General features: G+C 40.1%; 1 protein-coding gene across 3 annotated transcripts in view; it reads left to right on the top strand.

Annotated features, from left to right (window-relative positions):
* Positions 1-21044, top strand: part of LOC122564151 (AP-2 complex subunit beta) — a 318942-nt gene that overhangs the window by 107075 nt on the left and 190823 nt on the right. For all 3 annotated transcript variants that reach the window (XM_087977539.1, XM_087977536.1, XM_087977537.1), the window contains 4 exons: positions 8607-8702; positions 10972-11087; positions 14548-14713; positions 15156-15254. In XM_087977539.1, coding sequence (XP_087833665.1) covers positions 8607-8702; positions 10972-11087; positions 14548-14713; positions 15156-15254 — 477 coding nt within the window. The remainder of the gene's footprint in view (positions 1-8606; positions 8703-10971; positions 11088-14547; positions 14714-15155; positions 15255-21044) is intronic.

Here is a 21044-nt window from a genome sequence, read left to right as displayed (position 1 = left end):
TTGTGCAGGTAGAACAAATACCTATTTTCTACATTGAAAGAATAGAAATGTCAGTGAAATATGCAGACTTTCATTTGCAATCTTTCACAAGAGGGCTTTGTGTTTGTGTGTGTATGTAAATAACTGAATTGAGTTTTGCAATATATTTGACATGCTAGGCATTGAATCTGTACAAAGATAGGAGACAAACATAATATTGGAGGTGAATAGAAGAAGTTGAAAGAAAGCATGACGAAAGCTGCAATGGATATCATATTTCAGTGAGGTGTTTCGTAGGGTTCCCCACAGTAGGCTATTGCACAAAATATGGAGACATGGGATTGAGGGTTACTTAGCAATTTGGACTAGATGTTGGTTAGCTGAAAGAAAATAGAGGGTGGTGGTTGATGGGAAATGTTCATCCTGGAGTTCATTTACTAGTGATGTACTGCAGGGATCTGTTTTGGGGCCACTGCTGTTTGTCAGTTTTATAAATGACCTGGCTGAGAGCATGGAAAGATGGGTTAGTAAATTTGCCGACGCCACTAAGGTCGGTGGAGTTGTGGATAATGCAAAGGATGTTGCAGGTTACAGAAAGACAGAGATAAGCTGCAGAGCTGGACTGAGATGTTACAAGGATGTTGCCAGGGTTGGAGGATTTGAGCTATAGGGAGAGGTTGATTAGGTTGGGGCTGATTTCCCTAGAGCGTCGAAAGCTGAGGGGTGACCTTATAGAGGTTTATGAAATCATGAGGGGCATGGATAGGATAAGTAGACAAAGTCTTTTCCCTGGGGTGGGGAAGTCCAGAACTAGAGGGCATAGGTTTAAGGTGAAAGGGGAAATATATAAAAATGTTTTCACGCAGAGGGTGGTGTGTGTATGGAATGAACTGCCAGAGGAAGTGTTGGAGGTTTGTACAGTTGCAACATTTAAAGGGCATCTGGATTGGTATATAAATAGGAAGGGTTTGAAGGGGTATGGGCCGGGTGCTGGTAAGTGGGACTAGATTAGGTTGGGATATATGGTCGGCATGGACGGGTTGGACCGAAGGGTCTGTTTCCATGCTGTACATCTGTGACTCTGTCACTATGATAGATGTCTGAGGTATTTTCTTTACTCAGAGAGAAATAGGGGCGTGGAATGCACTGCCTGCAACAGTGGTAGTCTCGCCTACTTTAAGGTCCTTTAAATGGTCATTGGATAAACTATGGGTGAAAATAGAATAGTGTAGCATAAATAGGCCACAGATTGATTCCACAGGTCGGTGCAACATTGAGGGCTGAAGGGCCTGTACTGCGCTGTCATGTTCTATGTTCTATACTAAAAAGGGAAATGCATGAAAACAATAGTGGATGAGTCAAATTCTTGTTATCAGTGAAAGAAATTTAATAATAAAAGATGCCATAAGATGCCAAATTGACCAGGTGAAATTAACAATTTGATTGGCTGACGCTAGAAATGGAAAAAGCAGTTTATCTCCAAGCAAGCAGCTAGTACTGACGAAATATCCACAAACATGATTTGGGCTTTCATCAAAGTAAATTTAAAAGCTATCACAAGCCTATGCAACGCTATTTCCAGTACAAATAAATACACACACACAGATACACAGAAACAGACCCTCAGTCCAACTTGCTCATGCCTACCAGATATCCTAAATTAAACTCGTCCCATTTGCGACATTTAGAATTCTTTGTGTTGCCAATCTACTTAACATTTTGTCTCATAACTTTGTCTATATTTCCCACTGCCTCGGGAAAGCAGCCAACATGATCAAGGACCCCTCCCATCCCGGTTATACTCTTTTCAACCCTCTTCCATCGGATAGAAGATACAAAAGTTTGAAAGCATGTACCATTGGATTCAAGAAGAGCTTCCACTGATGTTATCAGCCATATGAATGGACCTCTCATACATTAGAGTGGATCTTTCTCTGCACCTCCTCTGTAACTGGAACACTTCATTCTGCATTATTCTGTTATCCCATTGTAAGGTATAAATTGTCTGGCTAGCACACAAAATAATATTTTTACTTCATCTTGGTGCATGTGACAATAATAAATCAAATCATAATGAATCACGTTCTCAAAATCCAAAGGAAAATAATACTTCACGGGACAAGAATAAAATTGAAAAGCAGCCACTGTAACACAAATAAAAGTAAAATACTGTGGATGCTGGAAATTTGAAATAAAAACAAAAAAAGCTGGAAAATCTCAGCAGGTCTGGTAGTATCTGTGGAGAAAGAAATAGAGACTTTTCTCAGAACACAACTGAAGCTCCGAAGAAAAATCTTGTTGGACTTGAAATGTTAACTTTCTCTCTCTCTGTCCCCACCGGACCTTCTGAGTTTCTCTAGCACTTTATGCTTTTATTACCACTGAAGCACAATGTGGTTTTGTCTGACAAAGGATCCAGGAAAGTGATGTTTATCTGTGAGCAGTACTTGGAGATGGATAAAGATGTGACTATGAAAGGATGAAAGTTTTGTGTTGATAAGTACTTGAGTACTGTGTATAGATGTAATCTCCTTATTTGAAAAGAGGTATATAATTTCTTTAGAAGCAGTTCACTCGACTTATCGTTAGGGTGAAAGACTTAGCTTATGAAGGAAGGTTAAACAGGTGACCTTATTGAAGAATGAGGTGACCTTATTGAAACATACAAGATACTGAAGAGACAGGATATGGTGGGTATCCAAATGATGATCTTGTGGTGGAGACCCGAGAGGACAAAGTTTAAGATGAAGAGGTCTTCCTTTTCAAACAAATGAGAATTTGTTTTCTGTTAAAGTGTTTTTGCATGCGAATTATCTTCCCCAGAAGGTAATAGAGGTTTGGTCTCTAACTTTGTTCAAATCTGAGTTCAACATATTTTTTGATTAAGAAGGAAATCAGACGTCGAATGCTCAGCGGGAAAGTGGAGCTGAGATTACAAGCAGATCGACCATGATCTTGTTAAATGGTTGAGCAGATTTAAATGGCCTACTCTTGTTTCAATGTATACATATGTTTCATACACTATGAAAAAAAATTACATGTTGATCATGAAAATTGAGAAGGACCAAAGATTCAGAACGTTTTACTGAAACCAAGGAGGTTTTATTAGAATAAAAAAGGCAACGCTGATGAAACACAAATCAAGTGTATCCCGGATTGTGTTTTGCCACCACACTTCATTGATTTCTATATTGAAGCGATATTCGGAAAAAGTGAACACCTTAAAGGAATGGTGCTGGACTTAGTGGTAAGAAAAACAGCCATAGATACACCAGTGACAATATCTTGACTGAGGCTAAAGCGATGGATCCTTAAATTAAGCTGCTGTGGTTCTGTTCGCCGAGCTGGAAGTTTTTGTTGCAAATGTTTCATCCCCTGGCTAGGTGACATCATCCGTGCTTGGGAGCCTCCTGCGAAGCGCTTCTTTGATGTTTTCTCCAGTGTTTATAGTGGTCTGTCCCTGGTGAGAACGAAGGACCCGATACCCAACATGAGCAAGACGAATGTATTGTACAAAATACCATGCAAGGACTGCACTAAACACTATATAGGACAAACAGGAAGACAGCTAGCAATCCGCATACATGAACATCAACTAGCCACGAAACGACACGACCAGCTATCCTTGGTAGCCACACACGCAGACAACAAGCAACATGAATTCGACTGGGACAACACTACGATCATAGGGCAAGCCAGACAGAGAACAGCCAGGGAATTCCTAAAGGCTTGGCGTTCATCCACAAACTCCATCAACAAACATATCGACCTGGACCCAATATACCAACCACTACAGCGGACAGCTGAAACTGACAACCGGAAGCGGTAGGGACAGACCACTATAAACACCGGAAGAAACATCAAAGAAGCGCTTCGCAGGAGGCTCCCAAGCACTGATGAGGTTGCCTAGCCAGGGGACGAAACGTTTGCAACAAAAACTTCCAGCTCGGCGAACAGAACCACAGCAACGAGCACCCGAGCTACAAATCTTCGCACAAACTTTGAACCTTAAATTAAGTTTTAAAAAGTAAGTATGAAAATGAATGTTCAGGAACTAAATTAATGGTTATTAGTAAAGATCCCACAAACTTTAAGGTGAAAACCTCAGTTGATGTTTCCAGTGTAGAACAGGTGGATAAATTTGCATACTGTGATCAGATGACTTATACTTGCAAATATCTATTGATGTTTGGCTGGGGCGGCCCTGGCTTACTGATATTATTAATGGACTGTAAATCCAGACCCAGGTAATGTTCTGGGGACTTCAGGTTCGAATCCTGCCATGGAGTATAAATTCAATGCATTCTGAAATTAAGAATCAAATGATAATCATGAATCCATTGTTGACTGACAGGAAAAACATTGGCTCTCGAATGCCCTTTAGGGAAGGAAACTGTCACCCTTACCTAGTCTGGCATACATGTGATTCCAGACCCACAGCAATTTGGTTGACTCTTAGCTGCACTCTGGACAATTAGAGATGGGCAATAAATACTGACACACAGCAATGTCCTCATCCCATGAATGAATTAAAAACAAAATTGAGCTGCCTTTAAGCCAGCCTGATGTACTTTTTGTTTTGTTGCTCCTGTGAGCAAACATTTGGCCAGAAATGAAGTTGCACCCAACAAGTCAGCGTATGGCCTGTTATAGGACTTGTGTTGTACAGTGCAAGAGTGTCAGTAAGTTTAGTATGGCTCTTGTTCAAGTTTCATGTGTTCCAGGTGTAGGCTAACATGAACAGATTGATTAAAAATATGTAAGTAGAAGCATCTGTGTTTGTCTGACTCATCAGGCCAACAGTGTAGCAATTAGTGCCATCACTATGATAGAAAGAGAATTTTGTGTGCACTTACAAAGTTGTAACTCATTTAGAAAATGCTTTATCCCTATTCGTAGATCCTGAAACTAGGTTAAGCAGATTTGGGGTTCCTTTTGTGTTGACATCTCGAATGGGCACAATAGGGGTATCAGGGACTAACAAAATCCCAACAAAGAAAACACAGACTTCTGCTGTTCTAGCTGAGCATGAGTAATGTAGTTTGTCTTAGAAAGTAAAAGGCCCAAAGCTGAGTGTTTAAATGTACTGCTACTTCAGATTAAGCAGATAAATGGCTCATTGCTGTAATAATGCCTTGGGCAGACTATAGTTTGGAGTATGATGTAGGTTGTTGGAAAACGTTTTTAACTGCAGGATTATTTTGTTTAATGTCAACATTAAAGCAGTCCATCCTTCAGAATTTATCTTGACATTGATCTGAGTATCATTTCTGATGTATACACGTGGTAGATTTGTAACTGATTTTAGAAAGGCCTGTGGAAGTGTAGGAAACTTCGTTATTATATTAAAGGCTCTATGCAAATATATATTGTTGTCATTTTGGCAAGTACTTCTGCACTTAGAAACCATGTAAGATTCTTTTGCTAGCAGTTGTGGAATGTGACCCTGTCCATATAGTTCAGATGTTAGTACCTGTACCTGTTTATTAATGTGATGGTCAGCTTTGACCTGGAAGATGTGCTGTTGAGCAAATCTTAACCTTCATTTAGTGATAATAGATTTATCACTGAGGCAAAAAACCCACTCGAGGGACTTCACAGAATCCAGCTCGATATCCCCATAAATACTTAAGGAATATTTCATTATTGGATGATGGGTTAAATTGGGTCATTGCCTATTTATGTGGGCATTAAAGATCCATTACATTACTCGATGAAGAACTGAGTGTTCTCTTGTCACTTTGACTAATATTCTTCCCTCAACCGAGATGAAAATACATTATATAGCTATTATCTCATTGTTTATGGGACTTTGTGCACACTTTGGCTGTAATTTTCTTTAAAATGAGGACAGTGACTGGACAGGAATTACTTAGCTGCAGAGCACTTTATGAAAATCTACAAGGCTCTATATCAAAGCAGGTTTGTTCATTCTTTCAAGATTAGTGCATAAACAGTTACTTTTAATATGCCTCTCTTAGTGATGCCAGTTACATTACTGTCTTCAGATGTACTCAATGGAATTGCATCCCAAACAGGATTTTGTTGCCTCTGATACTGTCACCTCGTTATTGGTTTGCCTCTAAGGTGTGTTCCCAATTCAGGAAATTATTGAAATCGCAGCAAATGGTCACATCTGTGCTTTTGATTTGATGTTACCCATATTTGTTTGGCCGTTCCCCAGTTTATACAGAATGAGCTTAAAAGTTATTAAGTAGACTGAGTAGCTAGTTGTCCAAGTCATAGAGCTGTACGGAAACAGACCCTTTGGTCCAACTTGTCCAAGCTGACGAGATATCCTAAATTAATCTAGTCCCATATTCCAGCACTTGGTCCATATCCCTCGAAACCCTTTCTATTCATATAATCATCCTGATGACTTTAGAATGTTATAATTGTGCCAGCCTCCACCACTTCCTCTGGCAGCTCGTTCCATACACGCACCACTCTTGTGTGTGAGCAAGTTGCCCCTGAGATTCCTTTCAAATCTTTCCCCTCTCACCCTAAGCCTATGCCCTCTAGTTCTAGACTCCCCACCTCAGGGAAAACACCTTATCTGTTAACACTATCTGTGTCCCTCATGATTTTATAAACCTCAATAAGTTCACCTGTCAGCCTCCGATGCTCCAGGGAAAACAGCCCCAGCCTATTCAGCCTCTCCGTGTAGCTCAAACCCTCCAACCCTGGCAACATCCTTGTAAGTCTTTTCTGAACCCTTTCACGTTTCACAACATCCTTCCTAACGTCGTTGAAGGATTTTTGATATGGACAGGTTAGTTTATTATAGAATTGCAGATGTTAGAAATCTGAAAACAAAACAGAAGTTGCAGGAGAAACTCGGCACATCTGGCAGCAGATGTGGAGAGAAAAGAGTTACTATTTGTGAGCTTGGTCCCCCACACACAGGCCAGTGCATGGATGAGCCATCGAAGATTGGAGCTTAGAAATTAGTCTTGAAAACCCGAATGAATGACTGAAAACTAATTCTCACCAAAGTGGTGCTGCAACCTAGCACTGGTTATTTTAGTCATGATTCGGAGATGCCGGTGTTGGACTGGGGTGTACAAAGTTAAAAATCACACAACACCAGGTTATAGTCCAACAGGTTTAATTGGAAGCACACTAGCTTTCAGAGCGACGCTCCTGATGATCGCTCCGAAAGCTAGTGTGCTTCCAATTAAACCTGTTGGACTATAACCTGGTGTAGTGTGATTTTTAACTGTGGTTATTTTAGGATTGCGACAGCAGCCTTTGAAAGATTGGGTGCCTGGGTTTTGCAGCCAGTAATGAATGATAGCACTTGCTGCCAACCTGGAAGAAATCTTACTACAAGCAGCTGGTGAGTACTAGCATTAATTTAATTTCAGAGTTCCCTTTAGACATACAGTAGCAGTGATGCCCTAAATAGTTTTGATTTGATTTATTATTGTCACGTGTATGGAGGTAAAGTGAAAAGTTTTGTCTTAAGTGCTTTACAGGCAGATCATACCATCCGGGTGAATCAGGATAACAGAACGGAGTGCAGGATACACTGTTACAGCTGCTGAAAAAGTGTAGAGAGCAATCAACATTAACATTAAGGAGGTCCATTCAAAAATCTGGTAACAGCGGGAGAGAAGCTGTTCTTGAATTGGTTTGTATGTGCTTAGAAACTTTTATATCATCTGCCTGACGGAAGTGAGTTAAACTGGGGTGAGATGTTGGTTGCTTTCCCGAGGCAGCAGGAAGTATGATGGAGTCAGTGGATGGGAGGCTGGTTTGTGTGATGGATTGGGCTGCGTTTAGGTCTTGGGAACAGCAGTTGCCATGCTGCGCTGTGATATATCCGGATAGGATGCTCTCTGTGGTGCATCAATAAAACTTTGTAAGTGTCTTTATGGCCATGCTGTATTTCCTTAGCCTCCTGAGGAAGTAGAGGCATTGCTTTCCTTTCTTGACCACTGCTTAAATTGCTAACAGCAGAGACCTCTCCCAGATAGCTTGCCAGGAAGACAAAAGCAATGGTTGCCATCTGTGTTTTAATCAGTTTATAGAATATATGTATAGTAAGGGTAGAAATTGAAATTTCATATCCCTCAAATTTATTTTAAAAATCTGCATCATTTTTAACAATGGCAAGGTCAGTTTTTCAGGACCAGAGAACTGGTTCAACAATAACGGCTTGGTATGCAATTAAAACCTAGTTTTACCTCATTTGCCATGGCAGATGTCTTTCATGTGTTTTTACAGTCAGATTAATAGCGTTACAAGTGGAAATTCACATCACATGGTGATTTCTAAAGATTTCCATTGCAAGGACCCAACCAGTGGAGAAGCACTGACATGAAATTCTGGATTTCTCTCTTTAACTGCATGTGTGCAGAAGTTGCTGTCAGTTTTGCAGTTGTAGAGGGAGTGAACACTGGCAATTTTCCCACTTTTACAACAACACAATTTGAATCAATGTTAGCTGCTGTTTTGCTGCCCTTCAGGAAAGCTTGTTAATTGCTGTGGAAACCTCGTGATCTAGAAGGGTATGTGGAGTCAGGGAAATGTCAAGTTTTGTGTTTGGTTGCAGTTTCAGTTGAAAAGAATTGGATGTTGTTTAAGATGTTTCGTTATAAGAAGGTCTTTTTTTTTGCCCTCAGGTCCTGGCAGAGCTGAAGGAATATGCCACCGAAGTTGATGTTGACTTTGTGCGGAAAGCAGTTCGTGCCATTGGCCGCTGTGCCATCAAAGTTGAGGTAAGCTTAATGCTGTGGAAAAACTCTGGTGCTGAATAAGAACCATGGTTGCAATGTTGCCAAACAGTTTTTATATTTTATGGATGTGGGCATTCAGCATTTCTTGCGTATCTGTAATTGACTTAGAGAAGGCAGTGTGAACTGCTACAGTCTTTGGGGTGAAGGGGCACACAGAGTCATACCGGGGAGATTGTTACAGGATTTCATCCACTTTCAAGTTGGGCAATCTAAACAAATGTTTCTTAATCCCCTTGAGGTGAGAAATTTTAGATTTATTCAGTTTTTTCTTTGTTCCATACATCATGGAAACAGACCCTTCAGTCCAACTTATCCATGCTGACCAGTTTTCCAAAACTAAATTATTTTATTTGACCCATTTCCCTCTAAACCTCTCCTATTTATGTACCTGTCCAAATGTCTTTTAAGTGTTGTAACTGTACCTGCATCTGCCACTTCTTCTGGCAGTTCAGTCCACACGCACCACTTTCTGTGTGAAAAACTTGCCCCTCTGGTTCCTTTTAAATCTTTCTCCTCTCACCTTAAAAATATGCACCCTAGTTTTTGACTCCCCTACTCTAGGAAATCAACTTTTTACTATTCATCTTAACTATGCCACTCATGATTTTATAAACCTCTGAAAGGTCACTCCTCAATCTCCTAAACTCCAGTGCAAAAAAAACACCTATAATCCAGCCTCCTCTTCTAACTGAAAAGCTCCACTCCTGGTAACATACTTGTAAATCAACTTCTCCAATTTAATTAACACCATCATACAGCATAGAAACATGCTCTTTGGCCCAACTTATACATATCGACCAAGTTTCCAAAACTGAGCTAGTCCCATTTGCCTGTGTTTTGCCCATGTCCCTCTAAACCTTTCCTATCCATGTACCTGTCCAAATGTCTTTTGAATATTTAATTGTACTCGCTGCTATCACTTTCCTCGATAGCTTATTCCATAAATGTACCACCCTCTGTGCGACAGTGTTGCCCCACAGATCTTTTTAAAATCTTTTTCCTCTTACCTTAAACCTATGTCCACTAGTTTTGAACTCCTCAACCCTGGGGAAAAGACCGTGGCTATACATCATATCTGTGCCCTTCATGATTTTATAAATCTCTGTAAGGTCACTCCTCAGCCTTCTGTGTTTAAATTTTTTTCTGAACCACAAGCACTGGGGACAAAGAAACCGAACCGGACTGCAGTACACTCTGAATGCCACATAGATATTGCAAATTATTTCACTACTTGCATTTTAATAAAACAAAGAACAGTGCTTTTGGGGTGAAGGGCTTTGCCTTTATCAGGAATGCTAATGTATTCATTTAAATGTTGAATGCTAATGACATTACTGATTTTTACTAATTCTTAGCAAATGAAGCAACATAAATTATCTTGCCAAAATAAGCAATCTTAACAGAAAACAGCCACTAAAATAAAGCACTAAAACTCTGCACCGTGAGTTCTGAATGACAGATATTCACTGGTGGGTTTCTTTCTTTATCACTCCCGGGATGAGGACGTCACGAGCTAGGGTAGCGTTTATTGCCCATTTCTAATTGTACTGAGCGCAGTTGAAAGTCACCCACATTGCTGTGGGTCTGAAGTCACATGTAGGCCAGACCAGGTAAGGATGGCAGTTACCTTCCCGAAATGATATCAGGGAACCAGATGGGTTATTCTGACAATCAACAATGGCTGATTCATGATCATCGTTAGACTCTTAATTCAGATTTTTTGTTTTATTGAATTCCAGCTTCACCATCTGCCCTGTGGTGGGATTCGAACCAGGTCCCTAGAACATTAACTGGGAGTCTGAATTAACTGTCCAGCAGTGATACCACTAGGCCATTACCTGACCTCCAACTTAGAACAGTTGGAGGCTAATTAACTTCAGCTTTTGTAAAATTTCTTTGTTGTTTGTTCTTTCTGTAAGGTTCCAACACATTCTGGTACCAATGGGCTTTCATAGCCTCACTGATCTGAGAATGGTCATCACAGCAGCCCTTATTCTGATTTTACCTATTCCCATCTTGCGTGTGCAATTTGTCTCTGAAAATTTGACCCTGTTTGTAGATGTACCGGAGGGCAATGAAAGGGAAGCTAATTATTTTAAGCTGTTTTTCTTGCCATTTTCTAAATCTGCACTTTTTAAATGTTATTTATTTGACTTCCTGTTAAATATTCATGGCTGTCTGGAATTATGGAATTGATTGGATTCATTTTTTTGAAAATATTAGCTCTGATATGCGATTTGCTCTATTGCAGCAATCTGCTGAACGCTGTGTGAGCACTCTGCTTGATCTCATCCAGACAAAAGTGAATTATGTCGTCCAGGAGGCTATTGTGGTCATAAGGGATATCTTCCGCAAATATCCCAACAAGTAAGTAGGAAAGTCGATCATGTGTGGAAATATTATGGAGTACAGTGTGAAAGTTCTTCTCTAGGCGCTGTCTAAGAGACTTGGCAGCTTACCTGGCAGTGCTCTGTGCTGTGAATCTGACCTCTGTGTCAATGAACCAATCTAATCTGGTTGTTTCATATGGTCGTAGCCATCGTAACATAGAAAAAGGCCATTTAGCACATTGACTCCGTGCTAGCTCTTTGTTAACCAATCCAGCTCTCTTGGTCTATTGCCATTGTTCCTGCAGTTTATTTTGCTCAAGTGCCCACCAAATTTCTATTGAAATCATTGATCTGCTTAATTTTCACCACGCTAGTAGGTATTAAGTGCAAGGCCATTATCACTTAACATAAGATTTTTTTTTCATGTTTTTTCAAGCTGAAAGCAGAGGGTCAGGATAAATAGGTCCTTCCCTGGATGGCGGACTGTAACTCGTGGGATGCCACAGGATTCAGTTCTCTGACCTCAACTATTTGCAATCTGTAGAAATGATCTGCAAGCAGGGACAGAGTGTAACATAACAAAGTTCAAGATGATACTAAAATCGGTCGGAAAGTAGGTTGTGATGTTGCAATAAAGACTTTACAGATGGATATTGCTAAACTAGGAGAATGGGTCAGATAGAATTGAATGAGGATAACTGTGAGGTTGTCCATTTTAGTTGGAACAACAAAAGGGAAAATTGTTAAATGGAAAGCAGATTCGAAGTGTGTCAGCGCAGAGGGATCCGTATGTCTTTGTGCATGAATCGCAGAAAGTAGGTGTGCAGGTGCAGTATATAATAAGAAAGGCAAACGGAATCTGGGCATTTATTGCAAAAAGATTGGGTGATAAAAGTAAAGAAGTCTTGTTACAATTATATAAAGGGTTGATGAGACCACGATTGAATATTGTGTCCAGTTCTGGTTGTCTGTCTTGAGAAAGAATGTGCTGGCACTGGAGGCAGTGCAGAGGGGCTTCTCCAGGCTGTTGTTTGAGGGGTGGTTGATTATTTTAGGTTTGTATTTGCTGGAATTTAGAGGAAAGAGGCGGCATCTGATTGAAGTATGTAAAATGCTCAAGGGTGAACAAGGTGAACATTGAACAAAAGGGCATAGATGTGGAGAGGACGTCGGTTCAAAACGGAGATGAGGTGAAATTATTTCTCTCAAAGGGTTGTAAACCTGTGGAGCTCTCTGCCCCAAACTGAAGTAGAGGCAGAATCAACAAACAGATTCAAGAACAAAATAGCTAAGTTTCTGATGAAAACTGAGATAAAGAACCATGAGGAGCAGGCAGGAAAGTGGATTTCCGACCAGGGTAAGATCAGCCATGGTCATGTTAAATGGCAGAGAGGACTCAAAGGGCTGAATTGCCTATTCCCGCTCCTAATTCCTACTTTCCTATGTTTTCCCGAATCTCTTGCCCAAATGTGTTTCTCCTGCTCATGGACTCTGTTAATAGAGCAGCTGTTTTTCTCTATTTTATCTATATGTTATATTACCTATACCATGATCTATCAAGCCTTCCACCAATCTCCTTTGTTCAAAGGAGAACAACCGCAGCTTCTCCAAACTAACCTTGCAGCTAAAATTCCTTGTCCTTCGAATCATTCTGGTAATCTCTTTTGCCCTGTCTCAAGAGCTGTCGTATCTGTTTCAGGAGGGGAAGAGTAACAGAAAACAATTGGAATTGACATATTTGAAGGTGGTCAGGGCAAACAGCTATTAAACAAACCACATTGCCAAAGAAAGAAGGGTAGGAAAACCAAGACACTGCTCCCATTGTTAAATGTAAAAGGTAAATGTAAAGCTCTGCCAAGCACCAAAATAGAAAAAATGTTTTTATTTAAAAATTCAAAAATTAAGACCTTATGTGAAAATGCCACTTTATCAACAAGGCAAGTGGTATCCAAATAGTTCAGGAAGCAGTAGAGAAAAGTTGTGCAGGAACCATCTGCTTCTAATTAACTTTTAGCACTTTTAAGAAATATTCAACATTCTCATTTACATATAATGTAGAACATGGAACAGTATAGCATAGTCCAGACCCTTTGGCCCTCGATGTTGTACTGGCCTTCTATCTGACTCTAAGGTCAGACTAACCTACATACCTTTCATTTTACTAACTTTCATGTGCCTATCCAAGAGTTGCTTAAATATCCCTAATGTATCTGACTCTACTACCACAGCTGGCAGTGCGTTCCACGCTCCCACCACTCTGAGCAAAGAACGTACCTCTGACATCTCCCCATAACCTTCCTCCAGTTACCTTCAAATGATGCCGCCTCGTGATCGACATTGTCACCGTGGGAAAAAGGTTCCTAATGGTCCCCCCACCGTTGTCCAAAACGGTCTACAGTGCAACTTCAATTATCTGAACGTCAATTATCCGACTTTCGGATAATCTGAGCAAGATCACAAGGTCATGCAACAGCATTAGGCAACTCAGCATTGAGCTAAATGGCATTATGGCATGTATTGCCAGATAACCAAGGCATGTTTGGATAGCCAGCACTCATTAATTACAACAGATATATTATCTGAATGATCAGTTATCCGAACAAAGTAACCCCTACCCGTCTCGTTGGATAAGCGAGGTTGTTCTGTACTTATTGAGGGGAATAGCCACAGGGGCTCCCTGCACTGTCTGCCTATTCCCTTTCCCTCTCCTGACTGAAAAGAAATTTACATTTATGTACATAATTGGATCAAAGTTGGTGCAATAAATGAGAAAAACAGGAATAGCAGTTGCACATTCATCTTTCCTCTCAGTTTCACATATTTTAAGGTATATTTTGTGAGCAGGACAGAGGACAATCCATCTTATTTTGAATCGTTCTACTTTCGTCATGCTCATAGTCAATATCCTATACAGTGTAGTTCTAATTTATTCAAAATACTCAGATCTGTTTTCTTCAAGGTTAGCTATGACAAATTTGGAGAATAGAATTGTTACATAGATGCTATTAGAAATAATCAGGGAATTAATCGCAAGCCACAAGTGGAGTAATCAAAGCAAATCTATAGTGATTAAGAATGTATTGCAGTCAGAGCAAACCTTGTCCCTGACTGGAAACTGAAGTGGGTAAAGCCAGAAGTCTCACGGCACTAGATTGTCCAACGGATTTAATTTGAAATCAAAAGCTTTCGGAGCGCTGCTTCTTCATCAGGTGAGGTGACCTGGTGTCGTGTGACTTCTGGCTTTGTCCACCCCAATCCAACACTGGCATCTCCATGTTATGAAATGGCTAAAACAGACCATAACACTGATGTGCCAAGAATTAAAATGTGTCCTCCAATGGAATGCTCTTCATTTACCAAAAGGAAGCTAAGAAAGAATGTCAACGTAATATATTTTGAACTTTAAACAAACTTGATTGGCAGTGTCAGTGAAGATAAGAGTCTTTGGTATTTAATATTATGTTGATGTAATTAATGTGGTGACTTTGACTTGCCAGGTATGAGAGCATCATTGCAACCTTGTGTGAAAATTTAGATTCTCTTGATGAACCAGATGCGCGGGCAGCCATGATCTGGATTGTGGGTGAATACGCAGAGCGGATTGACAATGCTGATGAACTGTTAGAAAGCTTTCTGGATGGCTTCCATGATGAAAGTACCCAGGTAGGGCCAATGGACCTGCTCAGTGAATGAGAATAATCTCCCTGTGATTTATTCCACGACCTCCTGACTTGGGAGTAATTGAAGAAAGTGGAGCTCCAGGGAAGAAATACTGATGAATAAATGCTCTTAAATTTGCCCCTCTGAATTTGGGTCACCTGCTTCTGCCTTAGCCAGATAATTTGTGGTAGAGGGTTATAGAAGGAAAGGATGCAGAGCAAAACCTGATCATGAATTAAAACCTGATCATGAAGTGAATAACAAGGATGTGAAACGCAGGGTTTCGTGGTTTAAGGGAGTTAACATGAAAAGGCTAAGGAATACTTGGGCCTTTCCTTGTAATAGCCTGCAATAAATTCCATGAATTGGCACACGTACCTATCAAGCAAACTGAATAATTTGACATTTGAGAGGAATAAGAATTTTTGTGATTTCCCTCTAACAGGTGCAATTGACCCTGCTTACGGCAATTGTGAAATTGTTCTTGAAGAAGCCTACCGACACTCAGGAGCTGGTCCAGCAGGTCCTCAGTCTGGCAACCCAGGTAGGAAGGCCAGGGCAATGCTTGCAATTTGCTGAGATAATGCCTGTATTTATACCAAAACAACATTTGTGCTTGGCAGGTTTTGCCGGATGCTGCCAGATTTTTGACCAGCACATGTTTGATGGATTGTAGAAACCCTTTGGATGTCTGATCACATGGCATTTCACAGCATTGTTATATCTCTGTGCGAGTCTATATTGCAATTTCTTGCTATTGCCACTGTTAGGTTAAATGTACTTTGTGAATGATTCATAGTCCTCCGAACCTGGGAGATGAGTCAGATGAAGAATCTGAACCAGGGTGTGTTGGATAAATGTGCTGGTGGATGTATAAACCATGTTTCTATTCATGTACTCCTTGGGTGAAGAGTCTGCAGAGAAAATAACCTCCGGCAAAGAGAGAGCTTGACAAAGCTGCTGCCAAATTCCTCAATGGGGAGGTACTTGTCAATCCTGTGTTTGTTCCGAGAAGATGGGGTGAAAAGAGTCATTGAAGCTGGTTTTAGAAATGAGGTTGTAAGATATCGGTCTGGGCTCTAGAGTTGGAAGCTGTAAAGTTAATGAATTTTTGGAATTGTGAAGAAAGGCTATGCCGAAACCAAGCTGATCATTTTTCTGAAAAGGACAGCATGTACTTATTCTTTAATCTTGTGAGGAGAGAAGTGAGATTGAGTGTAGAAAATGTCAGTTTATTTTTACTGCTATTGATTCGTATGAACTTTATCTCACTGATGTTCCTCAGGCTCCGTCGAAAGATATAAAAAAACACATACATTGCATCGATAAGCAACTCTGGTAATGAGGACATGTTGTCAAATCTCTGGGTAACTCTCATGTACGGTTGAGTATTTAGACTGTGTGAACATATTCTTGGATTGCTTATGACTGTGACCAGGATCATTCCGAAGATGCTAACCCAAATCTTTTGACCAATCATGTTGCCTCCTGATCAGTGTTCCACTGTTCCTTAAATGGGTTTAAAGTTCTGACCTCACCACCATGTTTAACACTGAAGCTTTTTTGTTTTTGAAATAAAAGTCCGGATATCTTACTCTCTGTCTGCAGTGTGGAACTCCTATGTCCACTTGTTATCTTGTCCTATTTAAGTGTTTGATAAAAACATTCTCTATCCAGCTTAACATTTATGTAGCTCGGTGATGTTTCCGTCTTCATAGTGTTATGGACCAGACCAGCCCACCTCAAAATATTTTAAGAAGGTCGCCTAGATCCTAAAGTTTTCCTTATTTTTAAAGTCAAAAGTGAAGTGTCTGTTCCAGATGCAATTAGACTGGTAAAACTATTCGATATGAAGCAAAACACAATTTATTTGAAACACTACATAGCCAAGAAAGAGGAATTTAAAATAACAACTCTATTTGAAAACTTAACAGAATAATAGGTACAGTAACTATTAGTAACTAACTGTTCTAATATAGTAATACCCTATAAACACACCCCTTGGCAAGAAGGCAAATTCAGAAACATTCTCACATGCAGTTCTCCAATCCAGGACGAAAAAAACATAAGATTCGGGAGAGTAGAATCCAGGAGGCATTCACTGAAGCTTCCAACTCTGTTCAGAGCCCAAAAGCTTCTATTGCTACTAAAAAAAACCAAAACACAAATCCTAATGTGAGAGCTGGCTGCACCCATTCAGGCTGTTTTTAAAAAAAAACAGAGCCTTCCAAGCTGTTTACTCAAGTGATCTTAACTGGCTACCTCAAAATGGCTGACTTATAATCTCTCTTCAAAAAAAAACCAGGGCAAAATAACCTCTGAAAGTGACAGCATAAGGCTGAGGAATTCTAGTTGATCGTGTGGTATCCTATAGCTCTCCTGACACAGGGGTTTGCTTTGTAACCTGAAAGGACATTTGTATTTCAGTGATCATTATTCTATGATATGTTCCAGGCAGAGTGTGATCAAGGTACTCTGCAGCTTCTGTCTGATCCCTGGCTATTGATACTAAAGAGATTTGGCAAAGTAATAGGACCATATCATATAGGAGCAACAGTAGTACATTCAGCCCATCAACTCTGCTCTACCATTCAATAAGATCATCACTAATCTGATAATCCTCAAGCGCGCTTCATCTGAATCATGTCAAACTAGCTGTTACCTGCTTGATTTATTACAGATTTTAATACCATTTTCACGTGAGAAATAACAATCGTAATTAAGTTGTTTCCAATTATTTTATCTTCAATTTTAATTACACTTTAAGCATTTGAAAAAAAAAATTGTCCTCTTGGACAGAAATTTCCCTTGTAAAACAATGTTGCATAATAACCAGAACTGTACACAGTACTTGAACTATGGCCTAAGTGCTTTCAAAATTTCCAGTGTAATCCCTGTGCTCTGATACTTTTATGCCTTGTCTAAGGAAAGTATCTAGCATGTCAGCTTAACTACCTGATTTAATTTTCTTGCCAGCCTTAGTGCGATTCCGCGATGCTTCTCGATATCACACCATTTGTCTTGCCATGACACAGTTACCTCTCATTTCTCCAGAGTAAATTCCATTTGCCACCTGAGCAGCCTATTGATAATGCAAAGAAATCTGTAAAGTGTAGGAAGCCAATTTTTGTATCAGCTGCAAACTTCTGAATTATGCCACTGTATTTAAGTCATAGTAACAGGGAACTGTGGGATTATGGGAAGGAATGCAAGCTGGGAGGCTCCCAAGTTCAATTCCCTTGTCTGTGTTGAGTTAGGTGTATTATTACTTGGGCCATTGGAAGGGGCTGTATTTTGCATTGGTGCACCTGAGATTGTTTAGGTAGGTACTGGTGGAATGGGCCTGATTTACGCTGTCCTTGGTCTCCATATAAATGTTGGACAAGTGCAAGATTGGATTTGGCTGTAATGCTATTTGCAACTGAATAAACCAGCGATGTTTCTAGGGCTGTAGCCAACTGAGTGAGGTGCTTAACTGTGGAATCCTACACTCCCAAAACAAACCCCTTCCTTCACATCAGGAAAAGTTAAAATTCTTTGTTATTTAGTACAAAGGGCCACGTGAAATGAGTTGCATTTGGAACGAATTGAGCTTTACTGATATGAGGTAAAGTCATTAAAATGTGTGGAATCGAATTGAATATCAAACTCTAATGAAATGGCAAAGCATTGGAAATGATACAGTTTAACTAATAGTTTCATCTTCGTGGTGAAATTGTACTATATGCCATTTAGTATCTAAACACGATATAACTAAGGCAGGAATTAAAATCCTAGAAGCAATAATGTTGCAACTAATGTTCTGCTTATAATGTGGACTTCTGTAATCCAAAAACCTTTTTTTAATCTTTGGGACAATCCTTCATCCCCTGATTTTTCTTTCATCCTGCAAAAAGGCTCTTCATGACCTATCTTGGCATTACCTAAAAAAGCAAGATTTATCTCTTTGTGCTGTTCGGCCTTGGTTCCTTGTAAGGTGGCTTTTGCCTTATTTAGAGTCGTAGCCATACAGTATGGAAATAGCCTCTGCAGTCCAACTAGTCCACACTGACTATGTTCCTAACCAAACTAGTCCCACTTATGTTTGGCACATATCCCTCCAAACCTTTCCTATTTATGTACTTATCCAAATGTCTTTTAAATGTAACTGTACCCGCATCCACTACTTGGTCTGGCAGTTCATTCCACACACAAACCACTCTATGTTTTTTTAAAAACGTTGCCCCTCGTGTCCTTTTTAAATCTTTCTCCTCTCACCTTAAAATATGCCCCTAGTTTTGGGATCCCCCTCCCTAGGGTAAAGGCCCTTACTATTCACTTTATCTATGCCACTCATAATTTTATAAACCTCATTCCTCAACCTCCTACACTGATATGAAAAAAGACCCAGCCTATCTTGATAATCAAACCTTAGATTCCCAGCACCATCCTGGTAAACCTTTTCTGAACCCTCTTCAATTTAATCATATCTTTCCTGTAACGGGGCAACCAGACCTGGACACGATATTCCAGAAGAGGCCTCACCAGTGTCTTGTACAACAGTAACATAACGTCCAACTCCTATACTCAAAGATCTGAGCAATGAGGGTTTTTTCAATTCAAATAAATTGAGCTGAGTCAAGTACACAAAATGGATCCGCAATATATTGGCCCTTTTTGGATAGAATTGAACAAAATGGATAGCTTGAGCTGAGTTGAGTGAAGCATGCTAAAATAATCTACACAACTTGGTTTTCATGGATGGTTAAATGCTAAATGCCATTTATCAATGCAGATGTTCTTTGCCTTTATGCTGTTAAACCAAAAGTGATAGAGAAGGCTCATGCATGCAGAAGGTAGACAGCAGATTATCCAGTCCATTTGTGTTTGTGTTTGTAACTGTGAACTGCATCTTGACTCTTTTCCTTTTTTTGTGACCTTTAATCTGATGCTCACTGGATTGAAAAAAAACAAATATATTAGATTTATGAGTATGTGGAACTTTTAAAAGGAAAATGTTTGATGTGTGATATATTACCGACAGTCGTCTTTGAAAGTATTGTGAAGTCGGTGTGGATATTGTTGGGGGGAGGCGAAAAGAAAATTTAAATACTGGCAATCAGAGCAGTTTGGTCCCTCTTATATGACTCAGAGATATGGACTCTATACAGCAGGCCTCTGTAAAATCCTGTGTATCCATTGGTAAGATCAGCATGCTAATGTGTTCTCACTCAGCACAATATCCCCAGCATTGAAGCATTAACTAGGCTTGATCAGCTCCATTGGATGAGCTCCATCATCTGCATGCCTGACATAATACTCCAAATCAAACACTCTGCTCGGAGCTTTAACTTGGCATGTAAGCCCCAGGATAGCAGAGGACAGTCTCAAAGTTGATGTCTATAATATGCGACATCCCCACTGAATTCTGGGGAATCCTGGCACAAGACTCCCTGAAGTGAAGGGAAAGCATCTGGGAACAAATTTGCACTTAGACTCCCATTGTAAATGGAGTACATGACAATCCGGGCATCCCATCTTCCCATTTCCCTCTAACCACCAGCTGCCCTGCTTGTGGCACAATCTGAAGATCATGCGTTGGACTCTTCAGTCGCTTGAGAACTCTTTTTTAGTGTAGAAACAAATCCTGCACAGCCCCATGGCATTGCCTAAGAAGAAACATTTTCTTCCTTTGGGTGGTCTTTGACCTGCTGCACACTGAGCCTGAATAAATGGGCCTGTGGAGCTTTTATAAGGAAAGGAGATTTAGTGTGTGATATTTTATGCGTGTCTTGTTTGCCGACATATTATGAAGCTGGTGTTGACATCAGTGTGGATTTTATTGGAGGGAAAGGAAAACCAAATACTGACATTCAAGCATAAAGGTGCTGGATCTAAACAAAATGCAAACATTCAGATCGCTCTTTCTGACCTTGATGTTTTGTTTGTTCACCAGAGTTTCTGGGAGTAATTGGAATTCTTTAGTGGAGTAAAATCCTACCACAAATAAAGAAGTGCCAGTGTGTGAATTTTTATTTCAACCACAGCTGCAGCTCAGTTTCTGTGAATATAAAGTTGTGCTTTATCCCTTGATGTCTGAAACGGATGCAAGGACCGCAGTTTACTCTTGAACCTTCCCTTCTTTCTCCCTTTCCCCTTTCAACAGCATAAAACATGCTGCACTTCAATCTCCCTTCAGTTTAAAAGAAGTCACATTTGACTCGGGACATTCACTCTCTTTCTTTCTCCACAAGTGCAACTGTATCTGCTGAACCTTTTGAGCACTTCATTTTTATTTTGGTTTCACAGCATTTATAATGTTTTGTTTTTGTCAAATGACTTCACCCTGGCACTT

Source organism: Chiloscyllium plagiosum, unplaced genomic scaffold, assembly GCF_037043375.1.
Source record: "Chiloscyllium plagiosum isolate Xiang-an unplaced genomic scaffold, Cpla_swu_hap1 HiC_scaffold_31, whole genome shotgun sequence".
Lineage (NCBI taxonomy): Eukaryota > Metazoa > Chordata > Chondrichthyes > Orectolobiformes > Hemiscylliidae > Chiloscyllium > Chiloscyllium plagiosum.
Note: the sequence above shows the minus strand (reverse complement) of the source record. Positions and strands in the feature narration are given on the sequence as shown.